The 19,416-nt window shown below is 31.6% G+C and overlaps 1 protein-coding gene across 3 annotated transcripts; it reads left to right on the forward strand.

Annotated features, from left to right (window-relative positions):
* Window positions 1-7,463: 7,463 nt before the first annotated feature.
* Window positions 7,464-19,186, forward strand: LOC106388414 (probable glucomannan 4-beta-mannosyltransferase 15). 3 transcript variants are annotated; one of them, XM_048777302.1, is made up of 10 exons: window positions 7,464-7,634; window positions 8,155-8,460; window positions 9,741-9,839; window positions 10,361-10,610; window positions 10,899-11,009; window positions 11,079-11,215; window positions 12,128-12,241; window positions 18,003-18,202; window positions 18,324-18,515; window positions 18,889-19,186. In XM_048777302.1, exons 1-10 carry the CDS (start codon window positions 7,569-7,571, stop codon window positions 19,034-19,036), a joined length of 1,623 nt encoding a protein of 540 aa, XP_048633259.1. In that variant the 5' UTR covers window positions 7,464-7,568; the 3' UTR covers window positions 19,037-19,186. The 3 variants fall into 3 exon arrangements, with proteins under 3 accessions (XP_048633259.1, XP_048633260.1, XP_048633261.1); XM_048777303.1 differs by having other exon boundaries at window positions 7,481-7,628; XM_048777304.1 differs by lacking the exons at window positions 7,464-7,634; window positions 8,155-8,460 and adding an exon at window positions 8,556-8,576.
* The last annotated feature ends 230 nt before the right edge of the window (window positions 19,187-19,416 follow it).

Genomic DNA, 19,416 nt, shown 5'->3' on the forward strand with positions numbered 1-19,416 from the left:
ATGGGACCAGCTCGATATCAATCGACAGCACTTCAGATCCATCGATCGATTCTCTTCATTGTGTCGAATGATTGCTCTAGTCATCGACCGATGAGACCATGTCGCTATCAGTCGACAGCACTTCATCAACAACAATCGATTGTCACTTCATTGTGTCGATCGACACTGACATCAACGAGCAGGTTATCGTTCTTACTCGTTAAATTATGTACTTATATTTATGTTATTACCATAACTCTGACTGTATATACACTGGAACAGTGTAATTTAAGTCTGGCGGGATGTTTACTGATATTAGTGTGTTCATGAGTCTTATCAAAATGTTTTCAAAAGAGTTTTATTGAGTCAAGAAGGGGATAATGAACTTATTAGATTTTTATTTGTTATCTAACCACTCTTTAGCACCATTCTAGACTTACTAATTGCAGATAGTAGTAAAAATACTAAAGTGGATCAACATGTCAACTATTCACACTTGTTGAGATTGTTTGAAGGAACCAAAGCTGACCTCCAACACTAAACTTGACACAACTCCTTGTCTTGGGGCTTGGTATACATGGGATCGGATTCTTCAAACAAGTCTGGAAGGTAAAGTCTTGTGTAGATTTATCACCTTTTCTCTCTCTATTTCGACCCTAGATTTATAGGTATAGATATTTATTTTAAAAAAAAACGAAGAAGAAAGAAAAAGAAAGAAAAAGAAAGAAAAAGAAATAAAAAGAAAAATATATATATAATAGGTGTTAGTTAGGTGGAATCCGAACATGACTTAGTGGCTACAACCATTAATGCTTGCTTCATAAAGGATTCCAACAAAAAGAATTTGAACGGGACTTGGTGGCGGCAATCATTAAGGTTCGCTTTATATGAATTCTTGGATATAGGTCAAAAAGAAGTGAACATGACTTAGTGGCAACCATCATTAAGGCTTGATTCATGGAAGCGTGTCCAATCTTGGTCAATGATCTTGCAATATAAGCAGACTTTGACTAAAGAGAGAAATTAGTAGAGAGAAAAGATAGGAACTAACTCTTACATGCAGATCCAGATACTTGTTTGAAATCCTTGCATCCTGTGATCGACACTCCCAAGGTAAAATCTGCACTTTTATTAATGTTAAGAAATGAGGTTGGTAGAGGAGAATGTTAGACATGATTTGCTAAGTTGTTGGCAAGGTGAATTTGGTAGCTAAGATAGGATATGGTATAATGTGCTTTTGTGATTAGGACTTCTTAGATGTGGATTGCAATATTGTAGAGGTGATGACTCTAAGTTTTAAATCATGTGAGTCCCTGCTGTTTTCAAACTTCTTTCAGAGAGACTGTCCGTTTGTTTTGCTTGAAAACAAGCAAAAGAGTAAGTCTGGGGGAGTTGATAGACCATGGATTTTACCCACTTTTAGCCATGGTCTATAAGGGTTTTAATATATATTTACTACTATATAGTCTATTTAGAGTATTTACAGGTTCAGGTACGTTCTGGAGAAATATGGTGATTTTGGAGTCTTTTGAGGTGCAGAACTGCACAGACGTGTCAGATGTCTAGCAATGGATGGAGATCTTTTCACCGTAAGATTGAGATTATCTTTTGACACAAGAAAGAGCTTTGCGTTAGCTTTCCAATGCCACCGGTTTGAGGTCAATCAGCATCTTATAGCAGAAGTTATGCTCGTTTTACTGAGGAGTGGTCAGTCTGTCTCGCGAGAGGAAGCTGTCGAGAACATAAAAGAGTGTCGATCGATGCAGCACTGTGCATATCGATCGACAGGGATCCCAGAATGTGGGCCGAGCATATTTTATGACCGACTGAAGCCTAGAAGTAACCCCAAATTACCAGAATACCCTTAGACGACAAGAAACCTTATTTATGTTATTTCTAAGCCATTATTGACGGCTACACATTATTTTATTGATTGTTCTTAGTTAGGAGAGAAGGGAGGAACTCCTTGAGAGTCCTCTTGGAACTCCATTGGTTTTATCACTGATTTATTATTTATTATATTATTTAGACTATGATTTGTATTATTGCTTCCATGTCTGAGTAATTCTCTTGTTAGGTTTAAGGATTTCATGAGCTTAATGTCAAACCGATAATCAATTAGGATTGCTAGGTTATCTATAGATCTCTACACCAGAGTGATTTGTAATACTAGGATCTGGAATAGTTAGAATAGCACGATAGTGTGACTAATTGTTTGAACCTAGAATCATAGGATAATTGAGAGGCACAAAAGTACCATCAATTAACGGAATCCAAGCTCTAATGGATTAGATACCTAGGCGAATACGATATTTGGTCTAGGAGTCTAGTTTAACATAGTCGATTAGGTCGTTAATGCTTGTCTGAGGTAGTATCAATCGACGCTCAGGCCATAGCATCGATCAATGCTCACTCCTTGTTCACGTACGACAACCGGGACAAAGACTTAGGCATCTGATTAGTAATTGCATGTGAAGGCTGGATTACTTGCTTATTAAAATCGAGTTCTAAAATTGAATCCATAAACCTTTAGCATCCTTGAATTGTAGTTTTGAATCTCTTGATTGATAAATCTCTATATCTAGCTATTTCTCCTTACTGTTAACAACTCTCTGCCAAGCTGAACAATAATCTTGTTCAGCTTGTTTACTGTTTACTGCTTTGCTATCTATATTTACTGCTTTATAAACTATTAGTCTAGCTTAATCATAAACTATCTAATTGGTTTCCTAGCTCCTTGTGAATTTGATTCCTAAGAACTACAACTTGACATTTTATTTGAGAGAGTATAAATCACTCCTTAGGGTAAATTGAGTGATATCAGAAATCGTAAGTGGACTTAGAGTCACGTCTTAGGTCTCTTTGGGCCGCCTTTTGACTCGAAACGTTTATTACGGCTTCTATCGATAAAAACGAACTTTCCGCAGTTTTTATCGTAAAGTTCGATTGATGATTTCACATGATGAGAAATATGAAATGGGTTTGCTACGGTTTTCGGGAGATAGCAATAAAGAGTAGACGAGAATGCATGGATTCGTGTCTTATCAATTTTTCGTAACTATCGAAACGTGCATGTGCTCGGTCGCTACGTAGCGACCGAGCGGGACGCGCGCTCAGTCGCTACATACTAACCGAGCGGGACGCGCGCTCAGTCGCTACGTAGCGACCGAGCATTATCTGTGTTCGGTCGTTACGCAGCGACCTTATTCGGGTTTTTCTCCGATGTTTCTCGATGGTGTTTTCTCCGCAAGGCTCTTTGTAAAAAACAAATCTTTTTCGAAAGAATATTTGTCGTAGAAATATTCTCACTTACTTCTTCGGACATTTGAATGTTAACTTCGTCGTAACCGTTTTTGACCCCAACAGGTATTTAGTTCTTCGATTGAAATTTGAATAATATTATACCGCAAGGCTCTTCGTAAAGATTTCTTTAAGAAGATTACTTTTCGTAAAAACGTTGATGCTGATTTTTACGGACTTTCAGACATTGATTCCGTCGTGACCGATTTTGACCCCAACAGTTAGCCCCCCAGCTCGTTAGAACCATGAGCTTCTAGCGTGAGGTTCTAGCGAGTGGCTTGCCAAGTTAGGCAAGTTAGGTGAGTTAGACGGAATTAATGGTTGAAAAGGTTTGTGGTAAGTGGTCTTCTCGCTTTTCTAAAAGTAGAACGCGATAAGATTGGGGCTGCGCCTTATGACTGCCTACGTACCCTTGTTGAAGGGATCAAGCCTTTCGTAGTTCGTCTTGCAGTTAAGGTTCTTATGACTAGTTTTCCAGCGAGACCTTTACAGTCTAGTTTATATGTAGAGGTTATTACGCGTGTTTCTGCCGATGGCATTTTATATGGGTGTAGAAGGAAGACTACGAGTTGTCATCTCGTAATCTAATTCTGTGTGAACTGCTATATCCGTGATCTGTTTCGAGAGTTTTCCGCAGTGTATAAAATTTCGGGATTTCTGAAGACGCTCGAATATTGTCAAAGAGACAAATTTTGGGATCTCGTATCAGGGTGTTTGATACTGATAATTCTAAGTAAAGCTATGGCAATAACTATCTCAATACTTTTTTCGGCTTGTGGCCAAGCTCATAATTAGAGGTATGTCATCTGGATCAACAAAATTTACAAGCATCTTCACATCCATTTCCTTTGTTTCCTCTATGATGAAGTCGCTAACTATTATTATGGGATGTACAACTGGAACTTTGGGCATGGCGGGCATCACATGTAGTCGGAATCCAAGGTTCCTCTCAAGCCTTGACATCATATCTAAAATGAATTTTCTGTCTAGATCTCAACGCCAGTAATGGCCTCGCAGCTGAAATACTTGTCCATACATATTTTTAGGGTAAAATAAAATAGAGCTCTTCATGATACTACGGAAACATGAAGTTAAGAAGTTGAATAAGGAATAAGGAACAAGGATCAAATGTAGTGTTTTATTGATTAATATAGCAGGACTTACAATAGGTCCAGAGTCCTAGTTATAGTTGCCTATATATGTAGTCGAATTGTATAATAGTCGATCCCCCTCTTCTAAGGTTTAGAAGTTCCTTTTATAGGTGTTTGTAGTAGAAATCTAGGTTAGATCCTTCCATATCCTGAAATATGAAACAATCCATCTTTAGAAGAAGTTTTCCATTTTACCCAGAGTAACGAGGAAAACGATACCATGAGGCCGGAAGTCATCTAGGCAGGAGAAGAAGGTCGGCACCCAGCTCTGGGCACGAGGAATGACTTCCTGGATTAATTATCACCAATAGTTTTCCTCTTATTTTTTTGATTTTATGGGTGAATTCGGGAGATAACCTGTGAACTATGGTCAAATGGAGTCATACCTTCTCAGCAGGTTAATGGATAGTATGAGCAAGAAATCGCTTCTTGGATATTTATCCCGGGTTATCCTGGCCTAGTCCATTTATAAGTCTGGTAGTAGATGTCTTATCGCGATGGTTCAGGAGAGACTATCTTCTTTAAAGGCATTTTGGCATGGGCCATGCATGACAAGTTTATGTTGAAAGACTTAGAAATTCTGCTAAAACTAACGGAGAAGACTTCTCAACAAATTTCTCAAGAAGTCTTTTATCATTAGCTAGAAAAATTAATGAACATGAATATTGCTAACCAAATAATTATAAGCAATTAACTTATGAATTTCATTTAGGAACTCTAATATTAACAGATACATACGAATTCACAAGAAATCTTAAAGAAAATCAATTTAAATTTTGAGAAATGTCAAGCTTTACAAAAAGTACAGAAGTCTTTAATTTAGGTCATTTTGCAATTGCAAATTTACGAATAGAGACTTTTTAAGAAGTCTGCTCTACTAGCAGACTTACGAGAAGTCTTCGTTTATAAATATTGCCTTACTTTTAAATTTAAATTTTTTTTGATAATCCTAAAGGAGACTTTTAGAGAAGTTTTGGTGGAAGACTTCTATAGAAGTCTGCTTTTATAACCAAAGGTTTGACCATAATCATTAAATAAGACTCAAGTAGATTTCTTGAGAAGCTTTCCGCCATAACTTCTCAAGAAGTCTTCTTTTGTATTATCAAAAAAATTCAAATACAAAAGCAAACCTATATTTATAAAGGAATACTTTTCAGAAGTCTGCTAGTAGTGCAGACTTTTTAAGTAGTCTTTTGGCGGAAAACTTTTCAAGAAGTCCTCTAATTACTATTGCATATTTAATTCTTTATTGTCAATTGCAAAACTAACCCACTGAAACTTCTTGACAGATTTCGAATGAAGTGTAAGACACTTCTCCAGAAGTCTTTTGGCAGAAGACTTGTCTGAAAGTATTCTATGAAAAGTCAAATATATGCAAAACTTCATCAATTGAAAAACTGAACTACTTATCAGAGAAATCGTTTTCTTTTCTTTTGTTACCAAGAAAAGTTAGAAGACTACTCTAGAAGTCTTATATAAGAAATACACAAAATAGTCAGTTACAAAACTAACATATGCATTAACCAGAAGAGAGAAGTCTTCTTCGCAAAACAAATCTGAAAAATTCAAATATCATTCTTAGATCCAGTACGATTCATGTTTAGCTTCTTCAAGCACACATAACTTCTTAATGAAAGTTATCCATTCGTTAGTGACGAAGAAACATGAACTTGAGTAACTCCAATAAGCTTATAAATTTTGAAATAAAAAAGTTGGGATTTTGAAATGAAATGAGACAGAAAGTGAAAGAGAAATGGTTTGTTTCGGGACAGAGGCGACGTGGGTGAATGTGTGTATAAGAAATGAGGATATGAAGATGTAGATGTCGGTTTTAGGTACATTTAGAGCTTCAAATTGGTTGTTCATGGAGATTGGTGTATTGATGATAATGATAATGTTATAAATAAAACAAGAATACAAAGATGATGGAGTAAGATAACTATTTTCGAAAAATGATATTTTCGTGAACAATTTGAACTTCTAGATTGAATAGGACAAATAAAAATTCCAAAAAAAAATATGTTGCTTTTGGGGTTAACTTCAAGTTTTAGAATATATTCTAAAACCCCCAACATTTAATAGCAAAAATAAATTTAATAAACTAATACAAAATTTACAAATTTTCAATGGCATATTTTGTAGTATCCCACATAAAACAAATGTTAATTTTAAAGTGTACATCTTTCTTTTTTTTGTTGATTGTATTACTAAGGTTTTTAGGCAAGAAATTCTAAACAATGAGAACTAGCAAAACAAATATAGGAAAGGGATACACCAGTAGGGATCCAAAGTAAACTAACACAAATCTATCTTGCGTGTGGATGACCAAAGATTTTTCATATAAAAGGTCCATGTTTTCTTTTGGAATATTTGAATCTCAAGAGAGATAATCTTCATATTAATCCAAGAACACCACGTTACAAACTGAATTGGGAACGATTGCCACTCTCTTTTTAATACTCCAGTAGGAGTCACTGAGACGAGACAACTCTTTATATTACTCTATTGAAAATAATAGAGTCAAGAGATTACCATTCCATAGAACTTCATGCTGTCTTTCGAAGTAATCATAGTTTGCAGCAAGAACTCCATCACCATCAAATAAAGAACCATCAACAATTGAAGACGGTAAGACCCGTCGCTATCATCCGCAGTAGATCTGTCAATTACCTTTTCTAAACGGTTCAATTAAACCGAAGTTTTTGTCTTACCAAATCCATTGGAAAAACATACAAAAAACAATAAAAATGTCGCCAGATTTAAAATAAATTGACAATTAAATAAACCAAGTGATAGAAAGTAAAACAAATCAAAGAAAAAAAAAGCAAAGCGAATCAAACAAGCCGATATCAGAGTTATAGAAACCTCCGGCCATCGGCTTGAAACATGAATTCAAAAATAAATGAGTACGCTATGTTTATTTTGGTGTTTGAGCTTAGACCATAATTGTCGTAGTTTTGTTTTTTTCCTCTTCTGCATCTGTGTTAGGTACTTAAACTACCAACATTATATTCGCACGTTTTAATATTCATAATTCATATAGATAAAAGGAGGAAGTTATAAAACAGAGAAAATTCAATTCATTACCAAAGAAGACAATACAATAAAGTAGTCAAGTCACTGAATAAAAAAAGAGAGATGGTTCTGCTTCCGAAGCCTCTCATTTTCCTACACGATTCATCTCTTGCCCTCCTCACGGTAATGGTACACCAGCATCTCTCTATCTTTGTCTCTCTCGCTCTCTGTTTCCTTGTAACAAGGCATATATCTCCCAATATATCTTTTTATTTTATACGCATCAATTGTCTTTTTCATTTTCGTTTATATATATACTATGAAGCACGCTCCTGCCGGTTTGGTTTTTCAGCCATGGTGTTTAGTTTATAAATTGAAGTTCATATTAAGTAAATGTATTGTTCTTAAATCAAACTCAACACCTTAAACATCGTTTTTCTTTAAACTTAAACGTACAAGTCAAATGCGAAATGAACTAAGAAGTTCTCATTTGCATTTGACAATTATACTTTAAACAGATAATTTTTAACTTTTTTCCCCATATAAACGCAGTTTAAGAATATCCTTTAAACAGTCAAAAGTGATGATATATAATGTGAATCTCGTTCTCATTGGAACATAGCAAAAAAAAAATTCTCATACATTTCATACAAATTTTACGCTGAGATTGTTCCTTTCTTGTTAATATTATTTGTCTATCTATATGTAGTTCCACGAAGAAGGTCTTAAAGCATCCGTGGATGGTGTGGGGCTGAGCATGTACACTATGTGGAATTCTATGAGGAGTACACTCATAGTTCCAGTGTTCAGGTGTTTAGTGGCTTTGTGTTTGATCATCTCACTCTTAGTTTCCATAGAAAGTGTTTACATGAATCTCGTAATCCTCTACGTCAAGTTGTTTGACCGCAAACCAGAGAAAGTCTACAAATGGGAGGAAATGCAGAAAGATATGGAGCTAGGTCACCAAAAGTACCCAGTGGTTCTTATCCAAATCCCAATGTACAACGAACGAGAGGTTCGTAATGTACCAATACCCATCTATTACTTTATGACTGATATATATATATATATATATATATTATAAACTACCCAGTGGCTCTTATCAAAATCCCAATGTACAACGAACGAGAGGTTCATAATTTACCAATACCCAACTATTACTTTATGATGATATATATTATATATGTTGAACCAAAATAAATAAATATATATATATATATATATATATTCCTATGTAACAATATAACATGCATTAACTTAGGAGTCCGGACCAGAGTTTCGGTAAAAAACTAAGATTAAAAAGTAGCAATGATGAAAACGTTGGCTCCACCATTTGAGTGGACCAGCATAATCTTTCCAAACTGTCGGGTATTTTTTCCAAAGATTCTTGATGACTAAGGCGACAATGAATCAGCCTGGACTGCATACGACAGCTAATATTTTTTATAAAAGTCAATTAAATTAATTTTGAATATACTAATTTCACAAGGTTCAGTATTTTGTTGGTTAGATAAATTTTTTCCATACATTCCAGTAATAAATTTCAGTTAGGTTATTGCACCATATTTTTAAATTCGTAAAAATGTCATATAACCATTCGGTTTTAAGTATTCCATGTTTTAGAGATTGTGTCTAAGTATATTATTTACAGATATTATTGTTTAGAAACGAATATATAGGAATGTTCTCTTTTTACTCTAAAGAGAAAAAAATTATTCTAAAATAGAATTAGAAAAATATAGAAGAGAAAGTAGAGTTTTATTAGAGATATATGGTCTAAGTTACCGCCTAGACTCTATTAGTCCGTCGACCTTTATCAAATGCTTAGTTATCATCTAGAAGGGGTTAAACATCGTTTGTTACGATTTAGATCCAGAATACACCTCATAAATAAATTTCACACGTGATCAGTCAGTATCATGTGTCCTTTTTTATAATCTTATTCTTTGTGCAAATCTCATTGAGTCCACTCGTTACTCTCTAGCTATGTCTTATCAAACATATAGATCCAACACTAGATGTTCTCTCATGTCTTTTATAATATATGTGGATCGTCGTTTTCAAATGTTTTCTTTGTGCAAATCTCATTGAGTCCACTCGTTACTCTCTAGCTATGTCTTATCAACATATAGATCCAACACTAGATGTTCTCTCATGTCTTTTACAATATAAGTGGATCGTCGTTTTCAAATGTTTTCAATATGTGACATATTAACTATGTTTTATAACAAATTATTTTGTAACAAAAAAAATTAAATTATTTTGTTATGAAGAAACTTATTTTTGAATCTGCAGGTATTTGAATTATCTATAGGTGCTGCATGCAGATTAATGTGGCCATCGGATCGACTAATCGTTCAAGTTTTAGACGATTCCACTGACCCGGACATCATGGTTCGTTCTTTATCACTTTCCAACAAAAGTATATGATATATCTCATCTATTGTTTGCGAACCGGTGTACTTGATATAGGGTGCTTCGGGGGGTATAATTTGGCATGAGTCTTTCATATGATGTGTGATATACGCCTGTACCCAATAACCTTGTACACCTTGGAATTTGTCAGGTTTTAACTCGTCTTATCTGAGTTAAAAAAAATGATTCTCAAAATTTGGGAAGAACTAACCTCATTTCCAATTTATTTTTCTTGTATTTTTAGCTAGGATATCAGGTTTATGGTTTTGTTATGAGGGTTTATCGTTAGCTTTAGATTGCTTAAAATAAATTCCTAAATTTGTCATAAAATAAAGGAAATGTCTGAAGAATCCCTTGTATAATGAGAAAAACACATTTCTTTGGATATATGATATTAACATAAAAATGAAACCTACATTTTAAATTATAGATCATGAATTATTCCATAGTTAAATATTATTGAGTCAACTCTTTCCATTGTATATGTGGAAAAATATCAGGAACTGATAAGCACGGAGTGTGCAAAATGGGCAAAAGACATAAACATAAAATATGAGAGGCGAGACAACAGAAATGGCTATAAAGCTGGAGCTCTGAAACATGGCATGAGGCACAGTTACGTCAAGCAATGCAACTATGTAGTCATCTTTGATGCTGATTTCCAGCCGGAGACGGATTACCTTCAGCGCACTATCCCATTTCTTATCCACAACCCTGAGCTCGCTCTCGTCCAAGCCCGGTGGAAATTTGGTATGCACACATATATGACAATAGCAACTACAACAAACTTCTAGTATTATTAATTTGATAAGGAAAGAAAAATTTATGGCGCATAATTGTTTATATCAATTACATCAATTATATGCACATGATCATAGTGGCCCAGTGGTTAAAAGATCATCCATAGATTCCAGGCATTGGACTTGAGTCACTTGACTTCCGTTTGGAATTTTCCCCTGATAAAGAAAATTTTACCCTTCAAAATTGAGATAAACCTTAACGTGAATGAAGATCGTGATACATGATTCGGTCATGCAGTGAACGCGAACACATGTTTGTTGACAAGGATGCAAGAGATGTCGCTCAACTACCATTTCATGGCAGAGCAACAATCTGGATCCACAAGACATGCTTTCTTTGGCTTTAATGGTAAATAAAAATTGTACCCAAAAACAATTTTGCTTAAAATATATTATACAAGCGTATTTGTATATGCAGGAACGGCGGGAGTATGGAGAATCGCAGCGATGGAAGAAGCCGGAGGATGGAAAGACCGGACGACAGTAGAGGACATGGACTTGGCAGTTCGTGTTGGTCTTCTTGGCTGGAAGTTTGTTTTCATAAATGATGTCGAGGTACTTTATTTTTTCTCTTTTAATTTTTATTGCTGCAATATTTTTACTGGAATCTCTTTAAAAATAAATAAATATATTTTTACTTCAATGCATTTGTTTAAAACGCCAAAGTTTGGTGTTTACAGTTTTGCGTTTACATGTCACAGATTTTATATAACATTTAACATTTAAAAAACAAAAGAATTTAAGTCTTGGTTAAAATATTCATTAAAATTATATGCTAATACGTTTCAGAAAATATTAAAATTTTAATAATTATTAGGGATAAGTAACCTACGTTAAAAATTCAAATGAACCTTAAGTAATATATAAAAAGTTAGAGTCAATTCACTTACTACCAATTATATTATCTATATAATATTTTAATTTATCATTCTGTAGATACAAGTTAATTAATGCCACAATTTTTTTTTTTTATTCTGGATCTCGAAAGTTATTTCTTTCGATCTCTATTCTTCTACCCATAATTAGTATTGGAATTTATCCCATTTTGTGTTCTCATTAGCAAATGACAAGGTCGAACCCATTTTATCTAATTATTTTTATGGATAGTTTTTATGAAATGAAAAAAAAAACATGAAATTGAATTATAATAAGAAGTCTTTGATTTTTGTATTGTGAGAACCTTTTGAATTATTGTAAATCAAACAAGATAAGATAATAGCTGAATAATAATCAGTTTAGGAAACATAACATATTACAATAATAATAGCTGAATAATGAAACGGTAGAATCAATGAAACAAGGAAAACTCAGATGCTGAACAGATTTTTAAATTGATATTTGTTATAGAACGCCAATAAGTTACTCGTTAGTAGATAATTAAGTTTTGTTTATATTGTGTCCATTTGCATATCGCTATTAAATAAAATGCTTATAATCATTGTAAAACAAAAATAACTGCGGTTGTAGGTGAAAAGCGAGCTACCAAGCCAATTCAAGGCCTTTAGATTCCAGCAACACCGGTGGTCTTGTGGTCCAGCAAATCTCTTCCGGAAAATGACGATGGAAATTATTCACAACCAGGTATTTTTCTTTTTATCTGAAAAACTACGTCAAAAACCACAACCAGGTTTTTGCAACTTACTTTATTTTATCTTTGGGTGTACGTTTTGGCACAACTCCCAACTACCCTTTGTGTGTTTTTTGCTGGCTTGCCACCAGAACAATTTTTTTATTAATCTAGAAATATATCAAATTTAGGAAAAAGTCTAGACTGATCCCAAAATAGAGGTGAAATTTACGCATTGACATTTTTTCGAATATATAAATGAGGTTTAAAATAGGCCTAATTAGCTAAAAAACCACGAATAAAAAAATATTTAAGAATATATGCAATAAAATAGTTATTTAGGTAGCTGGATAAACGGAGCAACGCGAAGTTATCCTCTTGACCCAAGTCACTTAGCACATAGGATAGGCAGGTTTGCAATTGTGAGGCTATGTCATTTTTTATTAATATCTATTAACAAATTGTCAAGATTTTGGAGATATATTTTGTATGTTTTCTAAGTTTTCCTTACGTGCAATCACTGCTAAAATGATACCAATAAAATTTTGACAAATCATATTTATTTATCAGAAAGTAAAAAAATAACTAAAAAATAATTGCGGAAAAAAATATGATGTTGTTAAAACTGTCAACAAAACCATAAACACTAAATTCTAAACGCCGTTAACAAATATTGTAAACCATAAATCCTTGAAGATAAACCCTAAGATTTAGGAATTGATGCTTAGGATTCAGCTGATGGAGGTAACAACGCCAAACTCTTTTTTCTTTTTTTTGATAATTAATAATACTTAATGTTTCTTTATTTTATATTTTATATTTTATATAAACAAATACGGTATGACAATTTTTTATTGACTATCATTTTAATAGTGAACGAGAAAATGTTTTATTTTATTTTGAATTTGTTTTATGTTCACCTCCTATAGTGCACCAGTTCATCTACCACTAAACTAATAGCCAATAAAAAAATTTCAACTCTTATTTTGTTTATGAAAACAATAAAAACTAATCAGAAAATTAATTCTCGAAGAAAGAATTTTTTTTTTGGTATTGTTAACTCAATCTACAAAATCCTAAAATTTAAACACCGTCAGCAAAATCGTAAACTCTAAACTATAAACCCTAAACCTAGGAGGTGAATCCTAAATCCTAAACTTTAAACCCTAAACTCTAGGAGGTAAACCTTAGGATTTACAGTTTAGAACTTAGGATTTACGGTTTAACTAACGTCAACGTCGTTAACAACGTCAATTTTTTCGATAACTATTTTATAATTATTTTTTATAAATAAAGTTTAGCATATTTTATTAATTATTTTTTTAATAGTGAACGCACAGGTTACAATAAAAAGGGAATAATAGAAAAGGTTTCGATTAATAGTATGTTGAATTTGATAAAAAAAAAAGCGAATTTTAAAGAAAAAAAATCAAAATGACTTTTTTTTTGAACGACAAAATCAAGAAGACCAGAGAGAGTGAGAGATAGTGGGACACCGAAACGTGATGTATGTGACAAGTCTACAGTCTAGGTAGTAGGGTTATTATCGAGAATTGAAAATATTAACAGTGCACTTTCTATTTACCTAATATATTTTATTTCTATAGTCATCTACTGTAATTACCCTTTAAAATATAGATTTATATCCGCATGTTTATGTATGTTTAGTGGAAAAGTTTTAGAGTAATTCTTTAAGATAGTATTTAATAAAAAAATGACCAAAATAAATTTTATTAAAAAGTAAAAATGTATTTTTTATGATTAACTAATATAGACTTAGGGTTTAGAGTTAAAGGATATGGTTTTGGGGATAAGGTTTCAAATTTTGAAAAACAAATATATTAAAAATTTTAAAATAAAAATAAACTATTTTGGTCTTTGTTTTAGATTTATTTTTGTGACAAAAACCAAAAAAATACTATTGAGAAAATTACCCAAAAATTTATACACTGGACAATTTTAGAAGGAACGGGTATGGTATTTTTATCCACGAAAATTAAATTAAGGTAAAAGATAAAAATGATTGGTCACATTAATGTCACTGAGGATACATAGGGTTATCTCCGTCATTATATTCTATTTAGGATTATGAGATATAACCAAACCAATGACAAGGTTACGTTTATTCGGTTTTATATGGTCTGGTTTTAAAAGCTATTAATAGTTGAATTAGTTTGATATCGTCTAATAGTGTTGAATCAATTGCTGATATACTATTGATCTAAAAATTCTATTCTTATATACTCATCTTTTTTAATTCTTTTTTTTTCATTTATTTTTAGTTCAAAAAATATGTAGAATTCCAATTGACCCTTGATGAATTCACTTATTTTTGGAACATACTATTTAACCTAATTCAACTTCGTTTTCCTAAATTATATATCCACGTTTATTTTTCTCATTCTCTTTTATCTTCTTCAACTTTATTCTTTCTCTAGTGTTCTTCTTTTTCTTCTCATTTTTCTCTTCTTCTTATTTTTCCTCCTTCTCCGCCTATTTCTCTTCCTCTTTATTCTCCTCTGTTTATGCTTCTTCTTCGTGTTCCTCTTCTGCTTTCTCTTCATCTTCCTTTTCTGCCGCCTTTTCCTCCTCCTTCATCTCCGCTTCTTCCTCCTTCTCCTCCTCTGCCTCATCTTCTTTTTTCTCTGCATATTCCTCCATCTGTTCTTTGTGTCATCTTCGATCTACTTTTTTGTATTTTCGATTTTTAAAATCCAGAAAAGCAGATATCAAAATAGAACACGAAAGTAAAACTACAAATCCAGAAAAACAGTTTTACCAAGTTAAACTAGCGTGTAACTTGGTAAAACTGTATAACTAGGTTATAGTTTTACCAAGTTGTACCTTGACAAATGTATAACTCGGTAAAACTAGGACATAGTTATACCAAATTTATACTTCGGCAATGGTGTAACTTTGTTCAACTTGGTTTTTAGTTTTACTAAAATTCAAAATTCAAATTTTGAATTTGATACCCAATATTCAAAATTTAAAGTTTCAATTGAGGAGGGAAAACGTAAGGACAAAATAAGAAATCTCTTATTGAAATCTCTTATTTCATTAAGAGTAGAGAGTATGTTAGAATTCGTAAGAGTATGCCAGAATAAATTTTGTCTCATTAAGAATATCTGAGATTATGACTCAGTAGTGTTGGGTTCATGTGTAGCCTGTTTTGGGCATATGTATGACATATTTTTGTAAACGGTTTGGGACACAAAAAACGGATTTTTATATTTTTGGACAACAATTTTAAAATATTAGTAGATTGTGATACGCAATTTCAAAGGACATGATAATTTTTTGGTGAAAACTTAATATAATGTCATTTTCTATTTATTTGAAGTGAGCATAGCATACAATTTGTAATCGAAATCCGAACCAAAATACCTATCAGTATCCGGTCCGAAATGTAAGAAATACTAGAATGGATTTTGAAGGGTTGTACAAAACATATTCGAACCCGAAGTATTATTAGCCGAATCTGAAAAGATAACCCGAAAAACCCTATAACTGATTTAAATGTCAAAATTAATCACAAATGTAAATATTTAAAACATAAATATTTATTTAAAATATTCAATTCTATATTTATTTTGAAATGATAACTAAAATAAGCATTTAAATTTTAAATAAGTACCTTAAATACCCAATTCTATATAAATATGTATTTATTTCTTAGGTTTTGCTTTTAAAATTTGGATTTAATTTTGGATATATCCAAATCGAACCAATATAACCCAACTCTGTATGGTATATGGTTACTTTATGGTTTTTAGGATGTGATACAAATCAGATCCAAAACCGATGTGTTATATCTGAACCCAATCCGTACTTACAAATTTACTTGAATGAACCCTAGGATGTGATATAAATTAGAACCAAAATTCAAAATACCCAATCCGTATCCGAACGGTTACCTGAACGCCCAAGCCTAACTTAAAGTGTGTTTTATGTTTTGTTCAGATAGCTTTATATTTGATAAATATTTTACATGTTTGTTGTAATAACCCATAAACTATATTTATAAAAATAAATATCATAAAATGTTCCATCTTATCATTAAATATTAATAATAGCTAATTATTAATATTTATTTTATCAAATATATGTATATATAAATTTAATAACAAAACATAAAACATTATTTGTTAATATAAATTTAATAGATTATATAGATTAGTTATTTAGTGCTAATATAAATTTAGTTCGTTATTTTTAAAATAATGGATTAGTTATTTAGTTCCTTAATCTTAGTCTAGGGTATATATTTAATAATAATTAAATTATTTATAAATATAAATAATAGGAAATGTAGTTAATTGTAATGGTCCAACCTAGAATATTTAGTAGATAAAATTGCTTATATTTTAAAAGTATTGATTTAGCTTTTATTAAGGACAAAATTCAAAATATTGACCAATTTAAGAAATAGTTCTTACTATTGTTGAGTCAATTATGAATTCAGGGTTGTTAATTAAGATAAATTGAACTATTCATTGATTTTCTTATATATTTTTATAATATAATTTGAAAAGTTAGTTTTTTATGTGTTGGGTTCATATTTATTCTTACGATAATCAATGTATCTATAATGAATTAAAAGTATTATGACTAATTTTCACTATTAATATTTCTATTTTATTGTTTAATTAGTAACATTCAATATCATTTTTCAATAAAAGTATGTATTTAATATTAAGACTAATTTATTATTAAGTAACAAAATTTAAAATATTGGATGTGATATTGACTGTATACATTTCCAAACTGATGTAACAAAATTATAAGTTATTAATTGTTATTACATTTTAAAATTCTAACTGACTGATGGATTTTCAATAGTCTACAAGTTAGATTCGTTTATGTAATGTGAACGAAATTTTAACCCCAAAACAATATATATTGAATTATATGTATTTTTAAAAATAAAATATTCAAAAATTTAGTTCAATTTTAACCCCAGAACAACATATATTAAATTATATGTATTTTTGAAAATAAAATATTTTAAAAATTCAGTTCAATTTTTATCAAAAATGTATAAAAGTGGAACCCATAAAAAATTGTAGTTCAATTTTTAAGACAATATTTGGAATTCAATATGCGTAAAATAAATATCCATAATGTGCATACATTTTCAGAATATTACTGGTTATGTATGCTAATGCAACTCTAAAGTCATTAACACTATACATTTTTTTTGTAAATTAACATATATCTATTTGCAGTAAAGTTTCTAAAAAATATTTGTAAATCTAAGTTGATGAACCAAAATTAAAAATAATCAGATATTATCTAATTATAACCAACAAATTATGGTTCATTTGTTACGAGTAGATGTAACTTAAAATATACCCAATATTTTAACTGACCATATGGATCATTATACCTAAAATCAAATATTCAATTAAGATAAAAATGATATTTAACCATTTTATTCATTTTTAATATATTAAACACACACAAATCTTTGCAAAATATTAATCAGTTAATAGAATTTTATTATTTTGTAAATATTTAAATCCATCCATGAACATGGAAAAATATTAGTATTCAAGTAAGAAAAGTGTACGATTTATAAAAATTAACTTTTCAATTAACGCGTCTGGCCCTCTACGTAATTGGTCTCTCGTAAAATATGAAAAACAAATTGCTCAAAATGAATGAATACACTACAAGATTTTGATGCTCTTAATACTTTTTGACACTTAAAACTGATGTTATATCAGCTTTACCTTCGAGTGAGTCTTGCTAACTAACATTGATGATACACAGAGAGTAAAGACCTGGAAGAAGTTTTATGTGATCTACAGCTTTTTTTTCCTAAGGAAGATCATGATTCATTCCTTCACTTTCTTCTTCTACTGTGTCATTCTTCCTATAAGTGTATTTGTTCCCGAAGTCAAAATTCCAAATTGGGCAACTATATACGTTCCTTCTGTCATCACCCTTCTCAGTGCCATTGCCACCCTGAGGTTAGTACTATTTCTTACAATCACCACAATTTGTTTTTGTCAGCTCAACCACACAATTTATTCACTCTATATATGACCTTAATTACCTTTTCTAAAATAAAGTATCGGTATATGCCCACAGATCATTCTACCTCTTGATTTTTTGGGTCTTATTCGAAAATGTAATGGCTATGCACCGGGCCAAGGGAACACTCATTGGCTTATTCGAAGGTGGGAGAGTTAATGAATGGGTTGTCACCGAGAAATTAGGAGATTCTGTTACCATTGAGCTACTCCCTCAGTCGCGAAAGCCTCGCTACGGATTTCTCGAAAGGTAATTCAATCGAAAGAAAAGAAAGATTCTATTAACGTACTTAAATTCTTACATAACTATTCTCCATGGTTTCCATCTTTGTTATTTGTCGCAATGGATTAGCAACCTATTAAATTTATTCGGGCAGTGCCATCCACATACTTGATGCCGGTAAACAAAATATATTGAACAATTAAGATAAAAAAGCCTAATTTAAAGTTAAAAACTTATCCCAATTGTGGGCTTTAGAGTTTTCTTTTGAGGTTAAGAATTTCCGATTTGGATTTTAGTGTTTAATGATTAAAGTTCGGTATTAGATTATTGTTTACATTTTTATTTTTAAGAATTGTATACATTTTTCTTAATAAATATGGTGTGTTTTGTGTTGTTGCAGAGTAAATTCAAAAGAGATGGTGATGGGTATATATATATTGTGTTGTGCATGCTACGACTTTTTCTTCGGAAACGCATTTTTATATATATATCTCTTGATGCAAGCTGCAGCCTTTCTCATCTCCGGAGTTGGTTTTGTTGGATCTTAACGGTCTCATTTGAAAATAGTCTACTGCTTAACTGCTAGACACTCATAGTAAAGAAAGAACGTGATAGTCATTCTCATGTACTGATATATGTGTAATAATTTGTCTAAAATGATGATAATGTATAATATTATTATTTGGTTTTCAACAACATTTTCAAGTTCCAACTGATGACTATCGAAATAAACAATAAATGAATAAAAATAAATGAAGTGAATTAAACAAAAGAATAAAGAAAATTGAGGAATAAATCTGAATTTTTGTGAATAGATATTCATAGTGACTTTTGAAGAGTTTATATGAACCTGTGACAAACAAATAATTCGTAGTGACTAATCATGATTGTAAGATGAATTAATTTTAAGAATAACAATATTAAAAAA

This window comes from Brassica napus, chromosome A4, assembly GCF_020379485.1.
Source record: "Brassica napus cultivar Da-Ae chromosome A4, Da-Ae, whole genome shotgun sequence".
NCBI lineage: Eukaryota > Viridiplantae > Streptophyta > Magnoliopsida > Brassicales > Brassicaceae > Brassica > Brassica napus.

Coding starts and splice junctions, on each gene's coding strand:
- LOC106388414 (XM_048777302.1), top strand. CDS start 7,569: ATGGTTCTGCTTCCGAAGCCTCTCATTTTCCTACACGATTCATCTCTT. Junction 11,216..12,127: donor TTTTCATAAATGATGTCGAG/GTACTTTATTTT, acceptor CTGCGGTTGTAG/GTGAAAAGCGAGCTACCAAG. Junction 18,203..18,323: donor AGTGCCATTGCCACCCTGAG/GTTAGTACTATT, acceptor ATATGCCCACAG/ATCATTCTACCTCTTGATTT.